This window comes from Mya arenaria, chromosome 13 (genome assembly GCF_026914265.1).
Source record: "Mya arenaria isolate MELC-2E11 chromosome 13, ASM2691426v1".
NCBI classification, from domain to species: Eukaryota; Metazoa; Mollusca; class Bivalvia; order Myida; family Myidae; genus Mya; species Mya arenaria.
In genome coordinates, this window is record NC_069134.1 from 30,306,074 (window position 1) to 30,329,461 (window position 23,388).

Genomic DNA, 23,388 nt, shown 5'->3' on the forward strand with positions numbered 1-23,388 from the left:
ACTGAGACAGTCCCTCAATGGACGGCAACGGAAACACCAGTGTTTCACGCAGTCCCTCAATGGAGGGCAACAGAGACACCAGTGTATCACGCAGTCCCTCAATGGACGGCAACGGAGACACCAGTGTTTTACGCAGTCCCTCAATGGACGGCAACGGAGACACCGGTGTTTCACGCAGTCCCTCAATGGACGGCAACAGAGACACCGGTGTATCACGCAGTCCCTCAATGGACGGCAACGGAGACACCAGTGTATCACGCAGTCCCTCAATGGACGGCAACGGAGACACCAGTGTATCACGCAGTCCCTCAATGGACGGCAACGGAGACACCAGTGTATCACGCAGTCCCTCAATGGACGGCAACGGAGACACCAGTGTATCACGCAGTCCCTCAATGGACGGCAACGGAGACACCAGTGTATCACGCAGTCCCTCAATGGACGGCAACGGAGACACCAGTGTATCACGCAGTCCCTCAATGGACGGCAACGGAGACCGTCCCTTAATGGACAGGAACGGAAACAGTCCCTCAATGGATGGCAACTGAGACAGTCCCTAAATTGACCGCAACGGTGACACCAGTGTTTCACGCAGTCCCTCAATGGATGGCAAGTGAGAAGTCCCTCAATGGACGGCAAAGGAGACACCGGTGTATCACGCAGTCCCTCAATGGACGGCAACGGAGACCGTCCCTTAATGGACAGCAACGGAAACAGTCCCTCAATGGATGGCAACTGAGACAGTCCCTAAATTGACGCCAACGGTGACACCAGTGTTCCACGCAGTCCCTCAATGGATGGCAACGGAGACCGTCCCTTAATGGACGGCAACGGTGTATCACGCAGTCCCTCAATGGACGGCAACGGAGACCGTCCCTCAATGGACAGCAACGGAAACAGTCCCTCAATGGATGGCAACTGAGACTGTCCCTCAATGGACGGCAACGGTGACACCAGTGTTTCACGCAGACCCTCAATGGATGGCAACTGAGACAGTCCCTCAATGGACGGCAACGGAGACACCAGTGTTTCACGCAGTCCCTCATTGGATGGCAACTGAGACAGTCCCTCAATGGACGGCAATGGAGACAACAGTGTATTACTCAGTCCCTCAACTGACGCCAACGGAGACACCAGTGTATCACGTAGTCCCTCAATGAACGGCAACGGAGACACCAGTGTATCACGCAATCCCTCAATGGACGGCAACGGAGACACCAGTGTATCACGCAGTCCCTCAATGGACGGCAGCGGAGACACCAGTGTATCACGCAGTCCCTCCATGGACGGCAACGGAGACACTAGTGTATCACGCAGTCCCTCCATGGACGGCAACGGAGACACTAGTGTATCACGCAGTCCCTCAATGGACGGCAACGGAGACACCAGTGTATCACGCACTCCCTCAATGGACGGCAACGGAGACACTAGTGTATCACGCACTCCCTCCATGGACGGCAACAGAGACCGTCCCTCAATGGACGGCAACGGAGACACCAGTGTATCACGCACTCCCTCCATGGACGGCAACGGAGACACCAGTGTATCACGCACTCCCTCCATGGACGGCAACGGAGACACCAGTGTATCACGCAGTCCCTCAATGGACGGCAACGGAGACACCAGTGTATCACGCACTCCCTCCATGGACGGCAACAGAGACACCAGTGTATCACGCAGTCCCTCAAAGGACGGCAACGGAGACACCAGTGTATCACGCACTCCCTCAATGGACGGCAACGGAGACACCAGTGTATCACGCAGTCCCTCAATGGACGGCAACGGAGACACCATTGTATCACGCAGTCCCTCAATGGACGGCAACGGAGACACCGGTGTATCACGCAGTCCCTGTATGCACGGCAACGGAAACACCGGTGTATCACGCAGTCATTACAATATAAATCCCTGTCCACAAACTTTCCGTTCGCGTGAACATTTGAAATTCGACACGATAGGAAAACGTACAAGGAAGCTGAAAAAACTGACAGATAATGATCGCTCAGGCCGTATCGATATCGTGACAAGGCTGCGCCCTAGACAAGGGGGTGACGCATCGCGCATTCTTGGAAAAGCAACCAAGTCGGCCACATCGCTCTTAACCGAAATATTTTAAGGCAAACTGTTACCTCATTATACTGTTTCAGTTTTCACATCCTCCAATTTTGTCTACTAAAGTCATAGACTATTTAGGTGAATGTACTCGTATATTTAATATTTTTACCATGAAGGTTTTTGAAATTGGTACTTGTACGAGTTAATAAACCTTAAAGATATAAGCCTTAAATATATGTCACTGAAAAACTACATGCTTTACTTTAGTTGTATAAAATTGACTCTTAAGTATCAATGACATATAAATCTTTCTTGTTTTTTCCTTGTGAGGTTTACACAGATGTATATATTATTAATTGCAATTGTGAACTCACTCGCATTTTAATTCTACAACAAGATCTGTGTGCGACAGTCACGCATTGATGTAATTATTACAGATCTCATTTGAGCAATTTATTTTCAGAGACAATATATTAAAAGTGATCTAACAATCAATACTTAAATGGTAAAAAAGTATGAAAACATATTCATATTTCAAAGACAGAATTACACACAAAGACTGCAATTACACTTGACTTTAAAAGAATTTAATAATGAATTCTAGAATACAGTTATGCTAAAACAGAATAAGTCATGGTTAAAAAATAACCTTTTGTGTTCGCTGAAGTTCCTTTCTTAAACCATAGATTTATATGGGTATTATTATTTGTATAAAAGTTAACAACACAGGCTCCAATTTCTCGAAACTTCTTAAGCTTTACATGTTTAAGTAGCTTATTTCACTTAACAAAAAAAAAACATACAAAATAAACATAATTCCTGTTTATAGTCTAAAATCTCTAATTTTTACACAAATTATAGGGAAACAAAAATAGTGGGATTAGGTTAATCCTGTTATTATGGACTTTTTGAGAAATTGGGGCCAGAATCTTAAAATTAAGTACATGCAGAAGGATTTCAACTTGATTGTATTGACACTTCAAACATGAAAACAGGTGTGCACTCGCTATAATCAGAAGTAAAACAATAACAAAATTTAAAGAACATGTACCCTCAATTTGGATTTGAAACAACATCTGTCTTCCAAAGACATTTTAAATAAGAAATGGAATAATGCTCTTCCTGCCCCTTGGGTAGTTTGGGAACTCCTTTTTGTAGTTCTTGTGTTTGCCAATAGCCCAAACAGTCATCTGATAGAATCCACATATGGTGAACATCGCAGCTGAAATAATACACATATTTAATTTAAAATGATTTCTTTTGAAAATGTCCACTGACACACGTGTTAGTTGAATAATCAAGGCGCAAATGCAAACAGATTTATTCTTACATGGATTACAAAGAAATAAAGTCATCAAGAAGATCAGTGTGTGTGTATACCATGTGATAATTTCGTAATAAATGCTACGTCGGAAGGCAATATTTTGCTTTGAATGAGGATTTTAAACAAAGATAACTTATTTTTTTCTTCATCATTTTCAATGAAAGATAGTGCAGTCTACGCTGCTAACAGAGCCAAGCTCTCAGTCTTTTACCAGAGTTAGATTGAGAGTTTAGTTTCTGAAAACACTTTCAACAAGACCAAGGCCTGATTGAGCACTGTCAAAATATAAGTTTAGAAACAGGTTAACAGGTTTGTCAGGAAACAAATCACCTAATCAAACTCCAGGAATAAGTCAAATGTGGGGCTCTTTGAGGGTGGTATACACACCCTGTAACTATAGCCTGCAAATTTTTAAGAGACAGCAATGCATGCTAGCACTACAAGTATGACGTCATTTTGTTAATGTGTGACATCATGTCTTGACATCAATGTTAAATAATGGCAACACGATGTTACCACAGTAGCAAAGGCAATAAGATAAGTAAAACCCACTGTGTACCACATCCGTTGTAACATAATGTATGACTATATTACAAGTACACAAACCTGGTAAGCATTGAGTCATGACAGAGAATCCAATCCAAGCCAGGGCCTCGTATGTGTAGTTTGGACAGGATACAAAGTTGAACAGGGCGGTGAATGGGTTTCCACAGGGGTAGGGGATCTTCCTCACCTTGCTGCCTGCAGGAAAACAAACACAGGTATTATTAATTATTATTAAGGTGATGGGATCCATACATGCCATAAACCATGTCCTTGAGTTTGAAATCATTTCATCCAATTACCTTTCATAACGTTTATGCCTTGGGTAAGGTTGTATTCAAACGTACTAGGACATATCATCAATGTTCATTTCACAAATACTGTATTGCTATGACTTCAAACAAATAAATTATGTAAAGAAATATTGAGGCATTTAAACTTTACAGACATTTGATGTGTTTAAAATACCATCAACGAGTGTTGTCCGAGTAATTGTAGAATTAAGCTATTGTAATAAAATGATTAAAAATAGTTCATCAAATTTTTTACATATGTATAATTATATATATATGTCACAATTTTAAAAGTGTATCTGTACGTCATAGAAAACATGAAAACAAAATCTATGATTAACTTGAATAACCATTTCTTTGAGATATTGAATATCAAAATTATTCGAAGTTTCATTTAAAATCTATTATTAAAAGGGAAATACAACTACTCAAATGTTTCAATTTCCACCATCTTACCTTTAGGTCTCATCCTGCTGAAATGCAGATGGATGGAGAAATTACCCAGCTCTGCTAGCTGCAAGGGAGAGAATGACATTCAATATACCATTGTGTGGCTATATCCCATACTGTAGTCTAGCTATATCCAATAGTCTGGCTATATCCCATAGTCTGGCTTTTATACATTCCAAATGATATCAAAGTGCTGGCATTAAAGAACGTTGCGGCCCTTTCGGGCCTTTCTATACATTTGCATATTATTGCTGGCAACATTTGTTCCAAGTTTCCTTTGATTATCTTATAAAACGTTTGTTCAATTTAGGCCATGGCACAACAATACCTTGTCAGATTTTCAAAGTTTCCTTATCACAAAGTGAGCTGGTCCACCATAAAACCATAAATTACTATAGGCAGCGGTTGTGTACAGGGGTTGGTTCACAAAAGAGTATTGGTATTAACTAGGACTCATATCAATAACTACTAACCACAAAGAGAGCCAGCCCACCATACACCTGCAAGTCACCATAGGAGGGGGTGGTGTAGAGGGGGTGGTTCACAAAGTAGGCAACTAGTGCTGCAAATCCCCAATAGTATGCCGAGTTCTGAAACATGATTTCAAATACCCTCAAGATACACACAATTCATTCATAAAAATAACTTTAGATTAAGTTTTATCAATATATCTTATTGTTTCCTATGCTAAAGTCAACAATTTTACAATAGTGGCACAAACTCACTTTGGCCTATGCTACTAACTGGCATCCCTTGGAATGTATAGTTAACCTTGTGATATGAATTGTAAGAATCTTACTCCCTGGTGAAATTGTGGAACAATTATCATTAATGATAAGATCTGTTTAATACATGTGCTTTGAAAAGATGTTGGAGAGTCCATGAAGTTTGTCTTTAACTAAAAATATTTTTTTCTAGCAGCATTCTTACAAGAAGAAATATTTCCAATGTAATAGCTTATATACTTTACAAAACTTATATTCAAAATATTTTTTGCTAATGTAGAAACAGAAGCCATGCGCTTGTGTTTGAATTAGTATTGAAAAAAACCTGTTTAAAACTGTAATGCATTAACAAAATAGGGTCCCAGCAATAATGCGAATAATCAATAGTAAATTCCTACCCTAAAGATATTCATGATAGGCATGGTGGCATGGGAAAACCTGTGAACGAACACTGTCTCCAGGAGTCTCTTCCCATAGTGGAATGACCAACACCCGGCTGCTATACTGAAAACATTCAAGGGAAAATGATTTTTTAACATTCAGTTAATACTGAAGTGATTGAATCTGGATTTTGAAGACTGTTTTAGCTAAGATGAACCACTCTCAAATTTGTTTCCTCGGCAAATCAATACTGGTGTCCCTTTTCTAGATACAAAGAAACTGTGAACAGTCTTGATCCTATTGCCTCCTGGTTGAGTTGCAGGCATAGAGAGCTCTGAACAGCTCTTTTGTAAAGTGATTTACAGACTGAAGTTACTCAAAGATAGGTCAGTTTTAGATTATTTCTTTGGACAATGTCACTTTTTTGAATTAGAGAAATTATCAAAACAGTAGGCTGAAAAAGAGGGTAAATTTGGATGTTATGTATTAAATTCATCTTAACAGAACATTTTGCAAATCTCGCCGAAATTTAGCAATATACATGTAGGCTAAGATTATTATGTTACACGTGTTTACTTGTTTGTTATTTGCCTTCAATTGCATATATTGCAATTAATATTCCTTTTTACCATATCTAGTTTGGAAATACCCCTATCAAGTACCTACCCCAAGGCCAAATTTATGAACCTGTGAAGCATAAGAGGCAAGACTAGTAGTTACTTACTTGACAACGTTAGCTCTGGGTGATCCGGCCAACTCCCCATAGATTAAGGCAGGTCGTGCATAAAACATCAGATATATCACTAGAGGGCCTGCATACTCTGTGAGGAATACCTGAAGTAATGACAAGTATCTCAATGCAGTATTGCCTATCAACCAGAGAAATAAAATATCAGGTACACAGTGATATTTCATATTAAAGTAAAATTTCTACATCGATTGCTAACATAATTTTTTTATGTAAAATTGAAAATATAACTGTTCAAGTTTATTTAGTACCGGTAAATAAAAATTTGATGATTTACAACTCTCATACTGTGTACTTTTATTTAGCCTTTAAAAACTATCCATGGAAGTCTTAAAAAAAGCGCAAAAAAGAGCACAAGAGGATAACAATTTTTGTATTAATTTATTATATCTAAACCTTACAGTGGCCCATCCAACTTGTGGTCCGAGGTCCTTGAAGTAAAGGGCATCTCCATTCTTCAGGTTCAAGTTCCCGATTGTTTCTTCATCCTTCAAGCTTTTCCCCTCTGATAAAAAAAGATTGGTTATTTACCCTTGCCCCTAATGGTCTTTAGCCAAGCCTTAAAGGGACAACACACCTGATAATACAAAGCTACCCTTGCCCCTAATGGTCTTTAGCCAAGCCTTAAAGGGACAACACACCAGATAATACAAAGCTACCCTTGCCCCTAATGGTCTTTAGCCAAGCCTTAAAGGGACTAGACACCAGATAATACAATTACAAAAACAACAAAAAAATTGTCAAGGCCTTACATAAAATTGAAATTGTTGGGTACAACGCATTGACTCTTTCTTACTGATGCTTACATCGCTTATTACACATGTATCTTTCGCAGTATTTGTATACTTTTCCGCTTCGAAATTTACTGGGTCTGTCTACCACAAAATCCCAGTTAATTTAAAAAAACGTATATGTATCTGCACTATGAACTGGAAAACCATTATGAGTTATTTCTAAATGGGTAAACTCAGCTGAAACAGTGACAAAATATTCTTTTAATCATGTAAAATGATGAATCATCGGCCTCATACTAACTCGTATTGACAATTCTAGGCTTGTTTTGTAAAATCAAGTGTCAGTCAATGTCTTCTTAATATTTCCTCATGGCTTTTTGGGCCAAAATATGGCCCCATTTTCCACCTAAAAAGTACCACGGTATATATTTTTCCCTAATTCTGTGTTAAAATTCCCCTCTGGATTGTCCTATAGAAAATGATCGGTCAAGATAAAAAAAAACGACTACAATTTGCAATCACTTGAAATCATTGATATAATTATATGACACAGAATTTCAGTTGTATGGTAACACTTAATTTTATTAAGAATATGAAATATAATCTGAATTCCAAATTCCCCTTTTTTGACAACATCCACCTTTCCAAGGGCCCTTTTCTCCATTCCCCTTGAGCTGAGGGAGAGCCTTGTTCATACATGGACAATGTTATATTTTCAAATGTGTATACTAGCAACACCCTATAAAAACATCTTACTTGGATCTGTACGGTATGCTTGTCTATCAGGGTAGTATTTAGCATCTGAAAATTGAAAACATGAATACAACAGACCGATGGTGACATTTCAAATTCAATATTTTCATGATTTATGCTTTCAACTCAAATTCATGATTTCAACTTCACAATTTCACAAATTTGCAGTTTTTTGCATTCGCATATATCATGATTTTAACTTCACAATTGTTGAATCTGAATTCTTAAAGTAACTACCTGTATTTCATGTATAAGTAATGAAATCGTCTGCTCTTTTAAAACAGTAAACAATGTACTCTGTTCTGATTCCAATAAAATTGGTTGGATTTTTTATGTTAAAACTTAACAGTATGTACCACTAAAAGTAATAGAACTTGTATTTATTAAAACATAAATATAAATTAAAAACAGTTTATTATCAATTGTCTGTACTTACTTGATTTGTAATACTGCTTTTTGATGTCCAAAATAGTGGATGACTTTGATACCTGTGTCAGAAATAAAGAAAAATTGAAGATGGTGCTACATTTATGATACTGGTACTTAACACCAAGTCTTGAGAACTTGTTACAATACATGTACATGTATATAGCCATTTTAGGCCAAAGCTTCAAACAAAATATCTTGCTCTACATTTGTTGGGCTTCTCGTGTTTCAGGCAAAAAGATTCTCTAGTTTGAATTCATTTACGCATGTCAGTTTTTTTTCCACCATTTTGAAAAGAAAGTCAGGGCCTCCCTGATTGGGAAAATGGCGTTGATTTGACTTAATTGGGAAATCCCATTTTTCCAGATAAATTCACAATTTTTTTTATAAGAAATACATGTAGAATGAGAATGTTTTTTTCCTGCAAGAAAACACTATTTATCCAGAGAAGAAAACTTTTTGGCGGTCAAATTTCTTGCTAAAATAATATCTTGGCTCATATTTTTTTCCAAATTGGGATAGATAAATATACTTATAATTCCTCTGGTTAATGACGGCAAAGATTCTTCTTACATCTTGGTAAACTGTAGTCTGACCTTTTTGGGGGTCCATAGTAGAGCCCAATTCCCAATGCCAAAACATATACTGTACAGCAGGACTTCTTAAAACTGACAATTTGCCAGTCTGAACCAATTTTGACCCCGCCATACCAATTTTATTAACAAAAAATTGCTATAAAATCAGTCATTTGTTTATTTCATTATGAATTTGTCCAAAACAAAAAAATGTAGAAAGTGTAATACACAAACATTGTTGACATTCACACATCCCCAAATACAGTGTACAGTGTATATATCAGGTTTAAGCATCTGGAATGCAGGGCTGAATATGAGCCCCAAAAAGGTCAGGAAAAGCACTGTGACTAACATCAATAATTTATCAACGGTGAACCACAGATTTTATTTAAAGATGAACACAACTCTACAAAGAGATGTCATGTTTATTTGTTGTTTAAGAAACAAACAAACGATTAAATGAACATTGTACATTGCATTGATAGTGAGATATTTGCCCCACTCAAAACTGCTGTTTGCTACTATCACTTAAAAGTCAGGGGTTTTAACAGTTAATATACATATGTATATTAACTTCAAGGTACTACCTACTGTTTTTATACAACTGTTGACCAAAAAGCAATCTTTTAAATTGTACAATAGTCTAGAAATCTCATTCCTGTACTTAAGAACCCCAGAAACTGTGATACGGTAATGTCAATCATAAATAAAAACTTACTGGTAGATTGGTGAGGGTTTTTCCTGACCGGGCATGCAAGATTTGGATCTGAAAAAGTAAATATGTATAAACTATCAGTAACAGCAAACAAAATTATTTAGTCATCATAACGAAAAACAAGACTGACGCACTGACTGACTGACGGACTGATCACAAAATCAATCAGGGTCATCTACTAGTCATGACCAACTTGCATACCAAGTATGATATTCCTGGGTGCAAGTGTTCTTTAGTTACTGAGCAGTAATTGTTTCTTCACCTCAAGGTCACGGCGACCTTGACCTTTGACCTACTGATCTCAAAATCAATAGGGTTCATCTACTAGTCATGACCAACTAGCATACCAAGTATGAAATTCCTGGGTGCAAGCTTTCTTTAGTTATTGAGCGGAAACCGTTTCTTCACCTCAAGGTCATACTGACCTTGACCTTTGGCCTACTGATCTCAAAATCAATAGGGTTCATCTACTAGTCATGACCAACTAGCATACCAAGCATGAAAATCCTGGGTACAAGCACTCTTTAGTAATTGAGCAGAAACCATCTTTAAGCTTAAGGTCACCGCCAACATTTTACATGAAGGTGACAGCGACCTTGACCTTTGACCTACTGATCTCAAATCAACAGGGTTCATCTACTAGTCATGACCAGCTAGCATACCAAGTATGAAGTTCCTGGGTGCAAGGGTTCTTTAGTTATTGAGCGGAAACCGTTTCTTCGCCTCAAGGACAGGGTGACCATGACCTTTGACCTACTGATCTCAAAATCAATAGGAGTCATCTACTAGTCATGACCAACTAGCATACCAAGTATGAAGTTCCTGGGTGCAAGCATTCTTTAGTTATTGAGAAGAAACCATTTTTAAGCTTAAGGTCACTGCCAACATATCGTTTTTTACCTGAAGGTAACCTTGACCTTTGACATTTTGATCTCAAAATAATTAGGGGTCATCTACTAGTCATGAACAATTAGCATACCAAGTATGAAGTTCCTCGACCCAAAGGATCTTTAGTTATTGAGCGACCGTTTCTTCACCTCAAGGCGACCTTGACCTTTGACCCAGTGATCTCAAAATCAATAGGGGTCATCTACTAGTCATGACCAACTAGCCTACCAAGTATGAAGTTCCTTGGTCTAAGTGTTCTATAGTTATTGAGCGGAAACGAAGTAAATGGGGGAGACATAACTTACACAATATTTCAGTTTCTTAACATTCACCCTGATTTGGAAACACTCACCTTCTTATTGTTTCTATTGTAGTTGCTACAATTATACTGGACAAGCCCCTTATAACTGGATCAATGCTCACTATTTTTGCTTTTGTATAGTTTCACCTTTAAAGAATATTTCCAATAAAAATAATAATTGTTTTCTTTGCAAAAACATAAAAAAATGACAAAAACATCCAATTTCTTTCATGTAAAATTGTAGATTTGTATATTTGCATGTCAGCTCTATGCTACTGCAGAGCTTTTTCTGTCCATTATGGGAAAAAGACTAATTAGGAAATTTTGGCACGTAGAATTTACAGATTAGGGAAGATAATTCAGGCCTTTTGCCGGTGTTTTAATTGGTAATATCAGAGAATAAAAATCAACAAAATCATCATGTAGGGTAGCTACAATAATGAGCGATCAGGGATACTTTTTTTTATTATTTTGACATTTCATGTGTATCCCTGTAACTGTCACCAGTCTGCCATAGTCTAAAAATCGTCAAAAGACTGGTTGACGGCCATGTAGGTGGACTACATGTAGGGCAACATTTCTTAGTGGAATTAGTGTATTTATATGTCCACCTAAAGTGATTATCAAAGCACTTTTAATTATAAATGAACAATTGTTTAGAATGAATATGTTCCCACGCTTAAACCCCAGCTACGGAGCAAGATGCAAGTCGAGAAGCCAGGCTTTTCGTGACAGTGATTTCATCTTATTTGGGATTTATTTCTTGAAATTGGGAAAAATATGCATTTTTGGCATAGGGAATGAGTATGATATTCTGACCTGTGCAATGCAAAAAAAGACCTGTACTGTGTGATGCAGAACAAAAAAACCTGGTTCTTCTCCAGTTTCCATATACACATGTATTTAATGTTAAAATCTTAGATTCAAAATCAATGCTGATTATCACAAATATTCATCAACACTGACTGAACAATTCAATTATGTTTCATTTGTTCCATAAAATACATGTGACAGCAAATTATTTCTTAGGCGTAGCAAAAAGGTTTCGGATAACTGACCCTACCTTAGTAGTTAAAAGTTGCAGCTTCTACCTACAACTACAACTGGTGCTGGTATACTTATGATTTCTTTCATTCGGAGCTTACAATTTTATTTGTGAGCAAATTGAGAGTTAACAAGAAAAATGAATGGACTCTTTATCAAAAGCACCCAGTTGATAGACCATTAAAACATTTTTTTTTATCGTCCCTGTTTATATGGCCTTATTTGACTGGCTGTGGAGGTACCTCTGTCAAATTAAAATCACACTTTCAGAATCGGACACCATGGGATTTAAGTAAGGGGAGTTACATTAAAAAAAAAGTTCCTGAAATCATCTAACTGGTTAGTTGGTAATACTAAACTGGTAATACTAAACTATATTTGTGAAAATTATGCCTTATTCATGAATCCAGAAATGATTTAGTCAGAGAAAGTGTTTCATTTTGGCTAATGTTGTTTTTTAAATTTAGCGCAGGTAGTTTGACAGACACTCTAATGGCTGAGCGCTTATGAAGCTAGAGAGCTGTGTGAGTCATAAAATACTACAAGTTATATCAGATAGATTACAATGACCACTACACTCAGGCAGGAAAATCAACAATTCCATCTCTACCAAACACACATAATTGCCTCTCAACCAGCATTTCACTGAAATAATCCATTGCCTTTAAGGTATCATTAAGACAAATATATATGTAAATTTTGGAAGCCTGGTGATCCCATATCATTTTTTGAGCAGGAAAAGAAATAATTTTACTAAACATGACATACATTGTATCATAATCAAATAAGATTTTAGGCTATCAATGATTGCTACTTAGATCATTTTATGCACCAGTCAATTGTAACCACAGCCCCCTCAGGTTCGGGGATTAGCCAATCCAAGGTAAAATCACCATCCTGCAGAGATAAACTGCTGGTTAAATCCCCGCCAAATGTCCCTGTGCCCCATGGACATCCTAGGTAAGACCCTTTCCCTGCTAATTTCGGCTCGAAAACAAAACCATCGCATTCACGGGGCCACATGGAAGGTAAAAACACGACCCATTTCCCACACTATCCTCGGTATACCCGGACCTGGGGGTCCATGGTTACAATTGACTGGTGCATTACGTCCAAACTTGAAATGAACTAAGAAGAAAATATACATTTAACGTTTAAAACTCAATGTATAATGTACGTTTGTCAGTTATTTACATATCAGAAAGCAAATGATTTCAAATAATACTAGAATTAAATGGGGTCACATGGCATCACTATTGATCCGATTATGGTAAATGCTAACAGAGAACTAATTGTGGATTGGATTCGTTAAATAATTATTACATACACACGAATTCAATAAAAAAAATCATGTCTTAACGACCATTTGTTAACATACCTCCATTCTTTCGAAAGACTGTCTGTTCAATGATAAACAAACCAAGTCATGTACCTGCAAGCCAGAGGGGCGTCAATGACAAAATTAAAGATAGGGGAGACAACTATAACTTCTGCCGAATGAGGATGCACTAAACTATTCATTACAATCGGTTTTAATATAGATCAGTGTATAGAAATATGTATCCTCTCTGGCGGTGGATACATCCAGGGAATTTAGACCGACTGTTAATCATCTTGTTGAAATTCCTACAGTACCGATCTACTGTAGAATATTCGTTTTTAAAAAGGGCTTACAGGGGTTGTTATTCAATATCCAACTTAAGTTAATCCAATGGTCATAGACCATTGACTTCCAATAATTCACTCTATTCACTAGCGGGTCCGGTGGGAGGGGGGGGGGGCGCATTCGAGTGCACATCCCCTTAATTCGTCCCAATTTACTTTTTATTTCAATACTGAAGAAAAAAAAAGGCTTTAAAATACGCCCAAAAAGCATTTTTGTCAAATTAAACGTCAACTTCTTGACCCACCACGGCTATTGGTCAGGTATCATACATATAATCCGATTAGCTACATCGTTCTTAGATCCAGTTAAGACCAATATTGAATACCAGCCCAGGCATCAAAAACCTCGCGACATAACTGAATTCTGTACCCGGTATATTGATGCCGGGGAATAGGAAACTCCTCGGCTTTTTTGCCATCGAAACTGATTGTTTTGGAAAATGGCCGAGGAGTTCAAATGGATGTCTGGACGGCCAGAGTCATCGTGACTGTCGGATCGCGTCAGTTTCTAGCTGCTTTTTAAGAATGTATTGGATTCGATGTGAACTGCTTGTGAACGTTATTTAGCACGATGAAATGGTATTAACAGCTGTTTTTTTTTCTCGAAACGCGTTTAAAAATAAGCAAGCTTTTCGCGAAAGTGTTTCTTCAAGGCAAGTACAGATTTGAGCTGGATTATTATCGTTTGTTGCTTAACAACTTCAGGTTTATTGGACAAGCGGTGAAAACAGTCTTGGGGACCTTCTTAAGCGATATGTACATGTATAAATAATCAAATGAAACAAATTGAAATCCATGACCGATATTGCCACCTTATTGTATCATGATATATCATACTAAAATTAAAAATTATCGAAATATATTTAGGCATATCATGTTCTTTTTTCTTATGTTTCTAGGTAAAAACAACATTATAACCCTGCTGTTGTCAACCCTCTGTTTGGAGCGTAACTAAGTGCTCAAGCATATCTTGTTCAAGTACACACTTTCGATTGATATGTTTATTTCGACAAAGGAAAAACATATCACATTGCTCACAACATTACATAGAAAAGAATGAAAATTTTAATGTATAATACTATATCATGCGCTCATAAAACCCATGAAATGCTCCAAAATACCAAGGATAACACAATAAAGAGCCAGCTCCCTTTTTCTGTTGAGGTCCTTGGTGTTTGTGGCATGACGTAAAGAGACAATTGTTCTTAGAAAAAAACATATCTCATATGAACATTTCTCCTCTTTTCGAAACATAGGTTAAACATCTTATCATTCTTTAAACACACGTTGTAAAACAGCAATAAATTTATTTAAAAAGTCGTATTAAGAATATATACGTTAAATTTGAAAAGCGCTAGGCCTCAATATGAGACATACTATCACATCTTCTACCTTAGACAAAAATCTTGATCATATACTTTTCTAGTGACATAGCATGGATTTAAATATCTATTCTTACACAAATAATGGAATATTATTGACTACAATTGTACAATTAATACCAATAAGCATAATTATGGAGTCAATTGTATGGGGATCACATGTAACGTCACAAACTGAATTAGCAAATCGAATCCAAAACTGACGGAAGTAGCAGGCACTGTCCCCGAATAAGTTGACTGGCATATCTTCAGTAGTGACGATTTATTGCAAATCCAAATAAGATACAAGTATAAATGTACACAATGCCAATGCTTATTGTTTTGTTATAGATTCCTTCCACGATGGCGTTCTGGTTATCCTAACTACATTTTCTCTGTTTTGTACTCTTAAACATATATACACATATTTCAAGTCTTACTATTGAGTTGTCAGTGTAGTCGTATATGTCAATATGTAATTTTACAGCAAAACTTGATTCTAGTGGTTTTCGTTTCAACTGCTGCATTCTGATTCAAACTTTGATTAATTGTCGACATATTGTCACGAGCTTACAAATGCAAGTAGTATGCCCGTAAAACGAGTTACATAGTGAATATTTGAGTTCAAAGTTCAAACGTTATCATTTCCTGGGCACGCAGCTTAGAGTTCATTAAATAGTTTCAGACATTAAAGGATTTTTCTCCTAAATGACTCGTGAACTAATGTGGTCTAAACAACTAGTCGATCACGTGGGTTCAGTTTCAAACACTGCTCAATTTTCTCGGCTACCTTTGTATCGGTAGGTAGTTTGAAATGTAGCCTGCCATATTGCTCTTTAAATAGACAATCCGTACTTCTGAACCAGAGTTGCAACAAGATTACACCAATACTGTAGACATCTGAAGCTTTACTGACATTGATTGGGTGCCTTTTAACTTCGGGTGCCAAGTAGATAGAGGGGTCTAATTCTCTCTGTAAGCAAAGAAAACGTACGTTAACTTAAAAACAAAGTTATGAGACCATAGCCCAAATAAATGTAAAAGTTGATAAAAGCAGGGCATCACATCATATCACCACTATCACCTTACAATACAGCAAACATTAATCACTTAACACATCACACAACTTTCCATGAATTTACAAGTCGTCGTATTTAAGAAGACCTTAAAGAACAATTTATCATGCATGTTTTCATTAATACATGAACCCAGACTGAGTTAACGATATCAAAAAAGAACGCAATTAAACAATATGTATGGATTTCTTACCCCGTCCTGATATTCGTTGATTCCAAAGCAAGATAACTTTAGACGATAATTTGTGGCATGAATCTGAAATTAAACAAAAACACAATTAGTTCAAATACTTCGAACCTTTCATGCATGATTCCAGTTTGTTTAACTAACTGCCAAAGTAACGGTAGGTTTTAACCAAATGATCTTGAGGCGTATTAGGACTTTTACCTACTACATGGTTTGTTCTGTTTATTATTTGATTTAAACATAATTTATTATATAATACGCGTATAAATATATACATTTAGTTGCTTTTTACAAATATCAAGTTAAGGATTGAGGAGAAAGCCAATAATTTGTAAACATATCCTTCCGACTTGACAATCATGATACGTGGACTTGAATAATGCTTAACTAGCTTGATATTCGATAAATGTATACTATCATCTCTTTGGGAGAATGGCTTAAATACACGTAATCTATGTTTATATAGTGCAGAAGCTGGTACTACTTACGTTCTGTCCCGGATACCTAGCGTTGTCCTGCAATATAAACGAAAAGTAATTACATGTACTAGTATCGGTATATTGTTGAAAGACAGAAATGCATGTCAAATGTTTTATTTCAGTTATATACTGTTATTTGCTGTATGACTCTGAATGCTGTAACTATGTAAATCATCGAACCAATTTCCGGTTTTATGAATCAAAGTCAAAAATCATAGTCTCATTACTTGATGAAAATACGAAAATTGAAATTTGGTAAAGCATGTTTTTAAGCATTTAAGATCTATCATAAATGTTTTACCAAAGTCATTATAAAGTGCAATGGCTGCAGTTTCCCATGTATAATATTCTTCTCTTGAATGGCTTGGAGGCATCGCAAGCATTCACTCCTAAAATGGCCAAACTCTTCCTTTCTTTGTTTGTCATCTGGCAACCGGCACAAAAGCCACGTAAAATTATGATTCCCATACTCACATGAGAAGTTTCATGTTGAACAGTGGTTTCGAAAAGTTGTGCTATCTTTTCACTGGTTCCTTTTGCCATCTCACTAGAATATGAAAAAAAGGGCGTTTGGTGGTCGAATCATTGTAGGTACATTATAATAATATGGTAATTTAAGACGAATTCACTTTTTTCATTAGACATTCTCTTATATTTTAAATGTGGTTATGTTTATAGGTATATATTTCAAAGCATTGTCTTTATTTGTCTTTCAACTGTTAAAACCAAGCACTACATTGCAATTCGTAATACTAATAGCATTTTGTATTAAAAATAATGCATATGGATAAGTTTAAACCTATAGGTAGCTTATTTTCACTAATCATACTTAAAACATACCGCAACATGACACATTCCCGGTAGCCAAATTTTATTCTAGGTTTGTCGACGTCCAATGCATCAGTCATCCACTTCAGTTCTACATCCATGTAGTCTTTTCCTGAGTGTCAGTAATGATAAAATAGTGTTTTAAACTTCCAATGTACACATATTAACAACAATTGAAGGAAATACGATTGGTAACATATAATACAATACGATTGAATTTACATTAACTGTTTGTTTCAGTGTCAGATCGTAATACGTTTCACATTGTGAACACCAAAAGTAAATATTTAACTCAATGCTAAGCCACTTTTGATCGATAAGCACCAAAAGCTACATATAGGTTAAGTTGAGTAAGTCACGACAGAAATATTAAAGGCGGGCAAAACAGTAAAAAATATCAAATTATTAGTTCACTATTTGAAACAGTGAACTTTCATTTGTATTTCACTGATAAATCCCTATAAATAAAAGTCAAGGATACTGTATAATAAATTTAGATTACCGTTTCTACAAGTTTTTGTTTGTCTGCAGACAGGAAATTCTCTTTCAACAGGAGATTCCGTAACTGTGTTTACGGCTTTACTTTCAAACCTATGCAGGTTTTCAAAATCTTTTGCTAACGACACACAAGCATAATGCTTTGTTATTTCAAGATGCAGCTTGCGAATAGATTTTGTAGATGATTCATTAACCGACAAATCTCCTTTTTGGAGAAAGTCTATGAGATCTGTCAACTCATTTGCTGTTTGTTTAATTTGGACAGAGCCCATAGCGACTTCCATCAACTTAAATGAAACATTTCCTTTTATTGCGATAGAAGGCAGAGAACCAGAGCCTACTTGTTTTGATATTCTCACATAGTTTTCTTTCATGTTCTCAAGGAGATTGTCGAAACGCCTTTTAACGTATTCACGTCTGTCTCTTTCAAAGATCTGTCTTTCGTGCTCTTGTCGATTATCTTGTATTTCGTCATACACGGACATCCCTATAAGCCACAGAGGGAGGGTTGGAAGTGCAAGGTAAAAGAAAGGGAAGAATACTGGAGCAACTCGCACGCCTAGAGACAAAGTTGTTGGTGTCAAAATTGCAAGAACTCTCTCAATAAGTGTCGTATCAGTTTGATCTGTTGTGTTAAGTCCTTGTAGACTTTTTTTAAGTTTTGCAAGGGTTTCATGCTCTTCTTGATATAGATATTGCATCTTTTCTTGAAAGGTTTCCCGTATAACGTCAATTTCACCTCTAACATGAATTTCCATCTTTTCAAAAATAAGCATGTCCAGCTTTCTTAGTGTCTCTTTCCAGTCGCGACTTGTTTCAATAACATTAGTATCCAAACTTACATTGGTCAGCGCTGATCGTGCATGTTCGCCTATGTGTTCATGTTGCTTGTCCAATACCTGCGTCAAAGATTTAATTGCATCCTGTATGATTGTTTTTTCCTCTTGAATCTTTTTGCTATCTATATCCTGTAGTCCTAACGCTTCATCTTTTATCTGTTTTAAATGCGATTTCATTGCCTTTGTTGTACTCCTAGAGTGATTGTTGCAAGCGACCTCAGCAATGTCCTTGGCTGTTTCCAAAATTATCATAAGCCAGCTGGATATGAAAAAGATGTTGTGGTATTATTAAATAATATGTACCATATTTCGTAGTGTTTCAACGAAACTAATATGTCAGTAAAATACGACATCATACCATAACCATTTGTAGAACGTTTTGTATTGTTCACATTAATATTTTCGACACCATGTGTAAACGCAATCTATTATAAACACACTGACGTACAATCATTATCAATTATGTACGAGTGCCCATGTGAATGCTTTGAAACGCTTACAGAAGGGTATCTTCCATGTAAACTTGTGTCGCTTGTTTCAGAAACGTTCTCAATTCTTTGTTGAGTGCATCGATTGGAGTTGACTGTCCTTTAGCAACAGCTTTAAGGATCTGGGGAATATAAACAGGATAAATCATATATTTTAACAATTTACGCATATTTATGAGTATCATGTGTGCTGTTTACAAAACAGATTTGCATACATATGGTTGTATGTTGTCAACCTTTGCTTTTTCCTCTTAAGCTTTGTTTAAGTAGACAAGCTATGATAGAAACAGTGGCATATGATTGTTGATACATTAAATGAACAAAGAAAACACTACAACATTTACATGTGTGCTTGATAATGGAATCACATGATCTGGTCTGATGTTAAGCTGTGGCCACGTCTTCTTAGCCTCATTGTAGACTTCACGTTTTATGTCTTCCTTTTTCCCGTCATAACGATCTGTCTTATTCGCGACGAAAAGCAGATTGTCAGATGATAATTCTTTCCCGAAAACGGAGAGTTTCTCCTTAATATCTTCTATAAGGGTTTCAACCTAGAGAGAAATGAAAATAGAAAAGTATGTCTATCAGGTCGTAGATCTTTTTTGGGTATATTTATCCGTTTATATGAATAACCCCAAAATGCATTAATTTTCTCTTCACTGGAACATAAGTAAGTTCTAGTATGTGTGTGTGTGTGTGCGTGTGTGTATGTTGTGTGTGTGCGTGTTCGTGTGCGTTTTTTTTCTACTGGAGTTTATATTAGAGTTTTATAGCGTTTTTTTATTTACTGGAGTTTATATTGAAGTTTTTATTTACTGGAGTTGTCACTGAACAGTCTATTCCACTGCTTCATTACAACGTCACAATAAAATCAATGTGTTATTTATCCTATCAAATGTGAGTTACATTTTTCGTTATTCCTGGGCCATTCGATGTGTCTAGAATGAACACAAAGCACTTGCTGTTTTGTGTTTCATCCAGTGCCAGCTGGACAACGTGTTTCTCTTCATCGTGCTCATGAATACCCGGGCAATCCAGAAATCGGACTCTAAAAGGTACATCCTGAAATATTACAAACACACATATGGTTAATAAATAATAAGTAAACTTTCTTAAAATCCTTAATTTGTAGCTTGACATGCATTGGTAGTGATGTTTTTCATTGTTAAGTTTTTGTGTGTGTTGAATTGTGATGATACTCAGGGATTTAAGCACTGTATTATTCAACATGTTGGTTACTGTAGTTGTGTTGTTCTATTTAACAATGTGAAATAAATATTTACCCCAGTATCCGAATCATCCCCGCTTCCAATACTTTCTTCACTGACAGAAGACGGTGAAGACGCTGACGCCCAATCAAATGAAAGTGAACCCCTCTGATCACCAGCAATGGCCTTTGGGGTAGTTTCAGAACTTTGTGAGTTAAGACTTTCAGCTGAAACTGCAAAATCTCCGGCCTGTCTTTCTACTGAAGATGGACTGCTTGCTTCATCACTTGCAATTTCATGTGAATGTGTGATGTTTTGTGTAGTTTGATCTTTAGGACTTCCAAAAAGATCTTCAGTTCTAACCGATGCATTAGATGTCACGGACATTATTTCGTTCCCAACACCGGAATCAGTATGTGTCGACTCAAAAACCTGTTTACGCTCTGATTGACTTGAATTTGTCGGCTCTGTGATCATTCGGTTGTAAATTTCCCTTTGATGCCTCTGACTTTTTGGTATAGTCTGTGGAAAAGACTTTCCATTACATTTTGCATCCACCTCTAAGTTTGTTTGCACAGGACGCTGTTGAAGATCTCCAAACATTCCCTAAATTATAATAAATCAAATAATGATAGAAAAATATACATGGTACAGTTATGTAATTTATTCCTACTGCTTTGCTACTTGACGCAAATTGTTACAAATCAAACTTACCTCAACTAACAACATTGGCCATTTGATAATTACTCTTTTCACTTCTTGGTCGTCAAATCTTCTATATTGAATGCATTGTCTTAATTTAGCCCATCCCTCGCAGTCTTTGTCTTCAGTCAAGTCCACAACTAGAGAGTGTTTTCGCTCTGTGCTTGTAAAAAAGATTTCCACATTCCGATCATGACTATGCTGAAGGTGGCAGACTATATTTGTCGTCTTTTGTCGCGCCGTCGGAATGTACATCCCACCCAACAAAATGTTAAGGAAGGTTGATTTTCCAGCATTAAGTTCCCCTAAAAACGAGTTTGGTGAATAAGCGTTTGAGTAATAAAATAATCGTGTTATATAAATCGTTCATAGTATTGCACTTATAATTAAGGAATTTGAAAAACAACAAAACTAAGTAAGCACACGTATATGAGACAACGTCATTTTTTGGAATGTTAATAGTAATGAAGGCCATCTCCTGTCCTTCCACAATTAATTCTACATACTAACCGTACAAATACTTACCTAAAGTTAAAACTGTGATGTCTCTTTTAGAAATTTCTTTCAACCTTAAATCCAACAAGGCCGGTATAGAAAGCGATGCATTGTGGTGTTTATTGATTCCTGGATGGCGTTTCTCCAAGACCCGTCCCAAGTGTTGCTGTAGTAATGCTAGTCCTACCGGTGGTAAAAACCGACCTTCATTTACGTCCTTAATGATTTCGGTGAGTTTCTCCTCACAAAATATCGACAAATCGTACACATTTTGCCACGATAAAGAATTCGTCTCATTTGCCTAAAATTTAAAAAATAAAATTTACGTTTGGAAATATTTATGTTGTTAAATATTCGATGAATGTCTTTTTAAATGAACAATTTAACATTGCTTCTTACCTGGTCATTTTTAGCCATGATATTTGAAAGCGCAATTATACATTTATTTATATCAAGTTGATATATATACAAAATTGCTATCTACAGTTATTGTTATGTGTCACATGACATGATAATAATGAATAAATGATGTGTCAATAGCTTATATTTGGAAAGAAGACACACATTGTTCACAAATTTGTTTAACAATGGTTGATGTGACAACTTATGATGTTATAAATTTGCACCGAAAATATTTCTTTACTACATCATAATTTTTTTTATTGATCCATGTTATTAGAGATTTTTACTACATCAAAGAACTTAGATGTTATAAAACTGATTCTAACTTGTAGTTAAATGATTAAATAAATATATAATAATTCTATTTCAACTCGCATACTGATAGCTTAAGATAAATTCACGCCCCAGTCTGTTTTCTTATGTTATGGTTGATCTGTATGTGCTGATTAAACCCGATAATTTTTCTGACAGGCTTGACCATATAAAGGGTATACCAAATTCTTGACGGAGAAAGTTCAAGTCCGTTTCTGAAGTGAAAAAGTCGTTGACTTCAAATTATGATACACATCACATACCAAACTGAAAGACTCGTGATCATTAGCGATTCTCAGAACTAAAAAAACGTATCCTCTCTAGGCTAAACAATTGTGCAGAAGTTTGTTTTCATTTCTCCAAAATGTGTGTAATGTGCTTGCAATAAACATAATAGGGGGCTTAGGTACAAAAAATCGGCGTGGAAACATGTACAGTCGAGTAATAACCATGAAGTTTGGAAAATAGGAAAATATACATGCAAGCACAGTTACAACATGCACAGATATGCCATATTTGTCGAGAAAATACGAAAATTTGTGGATAAAATCAACACGTTTATTTGTAAACATTGCCTCCTAAGCCACAATCTGCTCAATAACTTTTTTCTTTAAAGTAAAGACACCAAACTTAAAAGTCAAAGAATATGTTTTTTCGCCACATACTGGACGCATACATTTTTCAAAATTTAAAGAAAAAGTCCACTTACCAGGCAAAAGTTGGTACCAGAATCTGTACTTTTCATTCCAAATCCACCATCTTGTTTGCCATGAAACATTTTTCTTACTTAATGTTTGCATGAAATGAAATTACGTCCTCACCCTTGCACAGGATACATTTAAATATCTGTACATATAGTCGAACTCGATAACAGGGCAGAGACTGTACAA

General features: G+C 36.5%; 3 protein-coding genes across 3 annotated transcripts; all 3 read right to left on the bottom strand.

Moving 5' to 3' along the window:
- Nucleotides 1-2,493: 2,493 nt before the first annotated feature.
- LOC128214198 (very-long-chain enoyl-CoA reductase-like) lies at nt 2,494-13,423 on the bottom strand. Its single transcript, XM_052920537.1, has 11 exons — nt 13,334-13,423; nt 9,726-9,773; nt 8,443-8,494; nt 8,010-8,054; nt 6,921-7,024; nt 6,496-6,605; nt 5,789-5,894; nt 5,139-5,255; nt 4,672-4,729; nt 3,986-4,120; nt 2,494-3,277 (listed from the first exon to the last, which is right to left on the bottom strand). Exons 1-11 carry the CDS (start codon nt 13,337-13,339, stop codon nt 3,150-3,152), a joined length of 909 nt encoding a protein of 302 aa, XP_052776497.1. The 5' UTR covers nt 13,340-13,423; the 3' UTR covers nt 2,494-3,149.
- Nucleotides 13,424-14,606: 1,183 nt separating this feature from the next.
- On the bottom strand, nt 14,607-17,201 carry LOC128214542 (uncharacterized). The gene is made up of 4 exons (XM_052921056.1): nt 17,025-17,201; nt 16,733-16,759; nt 16,251-16,313; nt 14,607-15,954 (listed from the first exon to the last, which is right to left on the bottom strand). Exons 1-4 carry the CDS (start codon nt 17,031-17,033, stop codon nt 15,712-15,714), a joined length of 342 nt encoding a protein of 113 aa, XP_052777016.1. The 5' UTR covers nt 17,034-17,201; the 3' UTR covers nt 14,607-15,711.
- LOC128215192 (uncharacterized) lies at nt 17,033-23,302 on the bottom strand. Its single transcript, XM_052921900.1, has 10 exons — nt 23,208-23,302; nt 21,815-22,085; nt 21,302-21,594; nt 20,663-21,193; nt 20,286-20,441; nt 19,721-19,930; nt 19,389-19,498; nt 18,054-19,147; nt 17,564-17,663; nt 17,033-17,270 (listed from the first exon to the last, which is right to left on the bottom strand). Exons 1-10 carry the CDS (start codon nt 23,274-23,276, stop codon nt 17,033-17,035), a joined length of 3,072 nt encoding a protein of 1,023 aa, XP_052777860.1. The 5' UTR covers nt 23,277-23,302.
- Between the last annotated feature and the right edge of the window lie 86 nt (nt 23,303-23,388).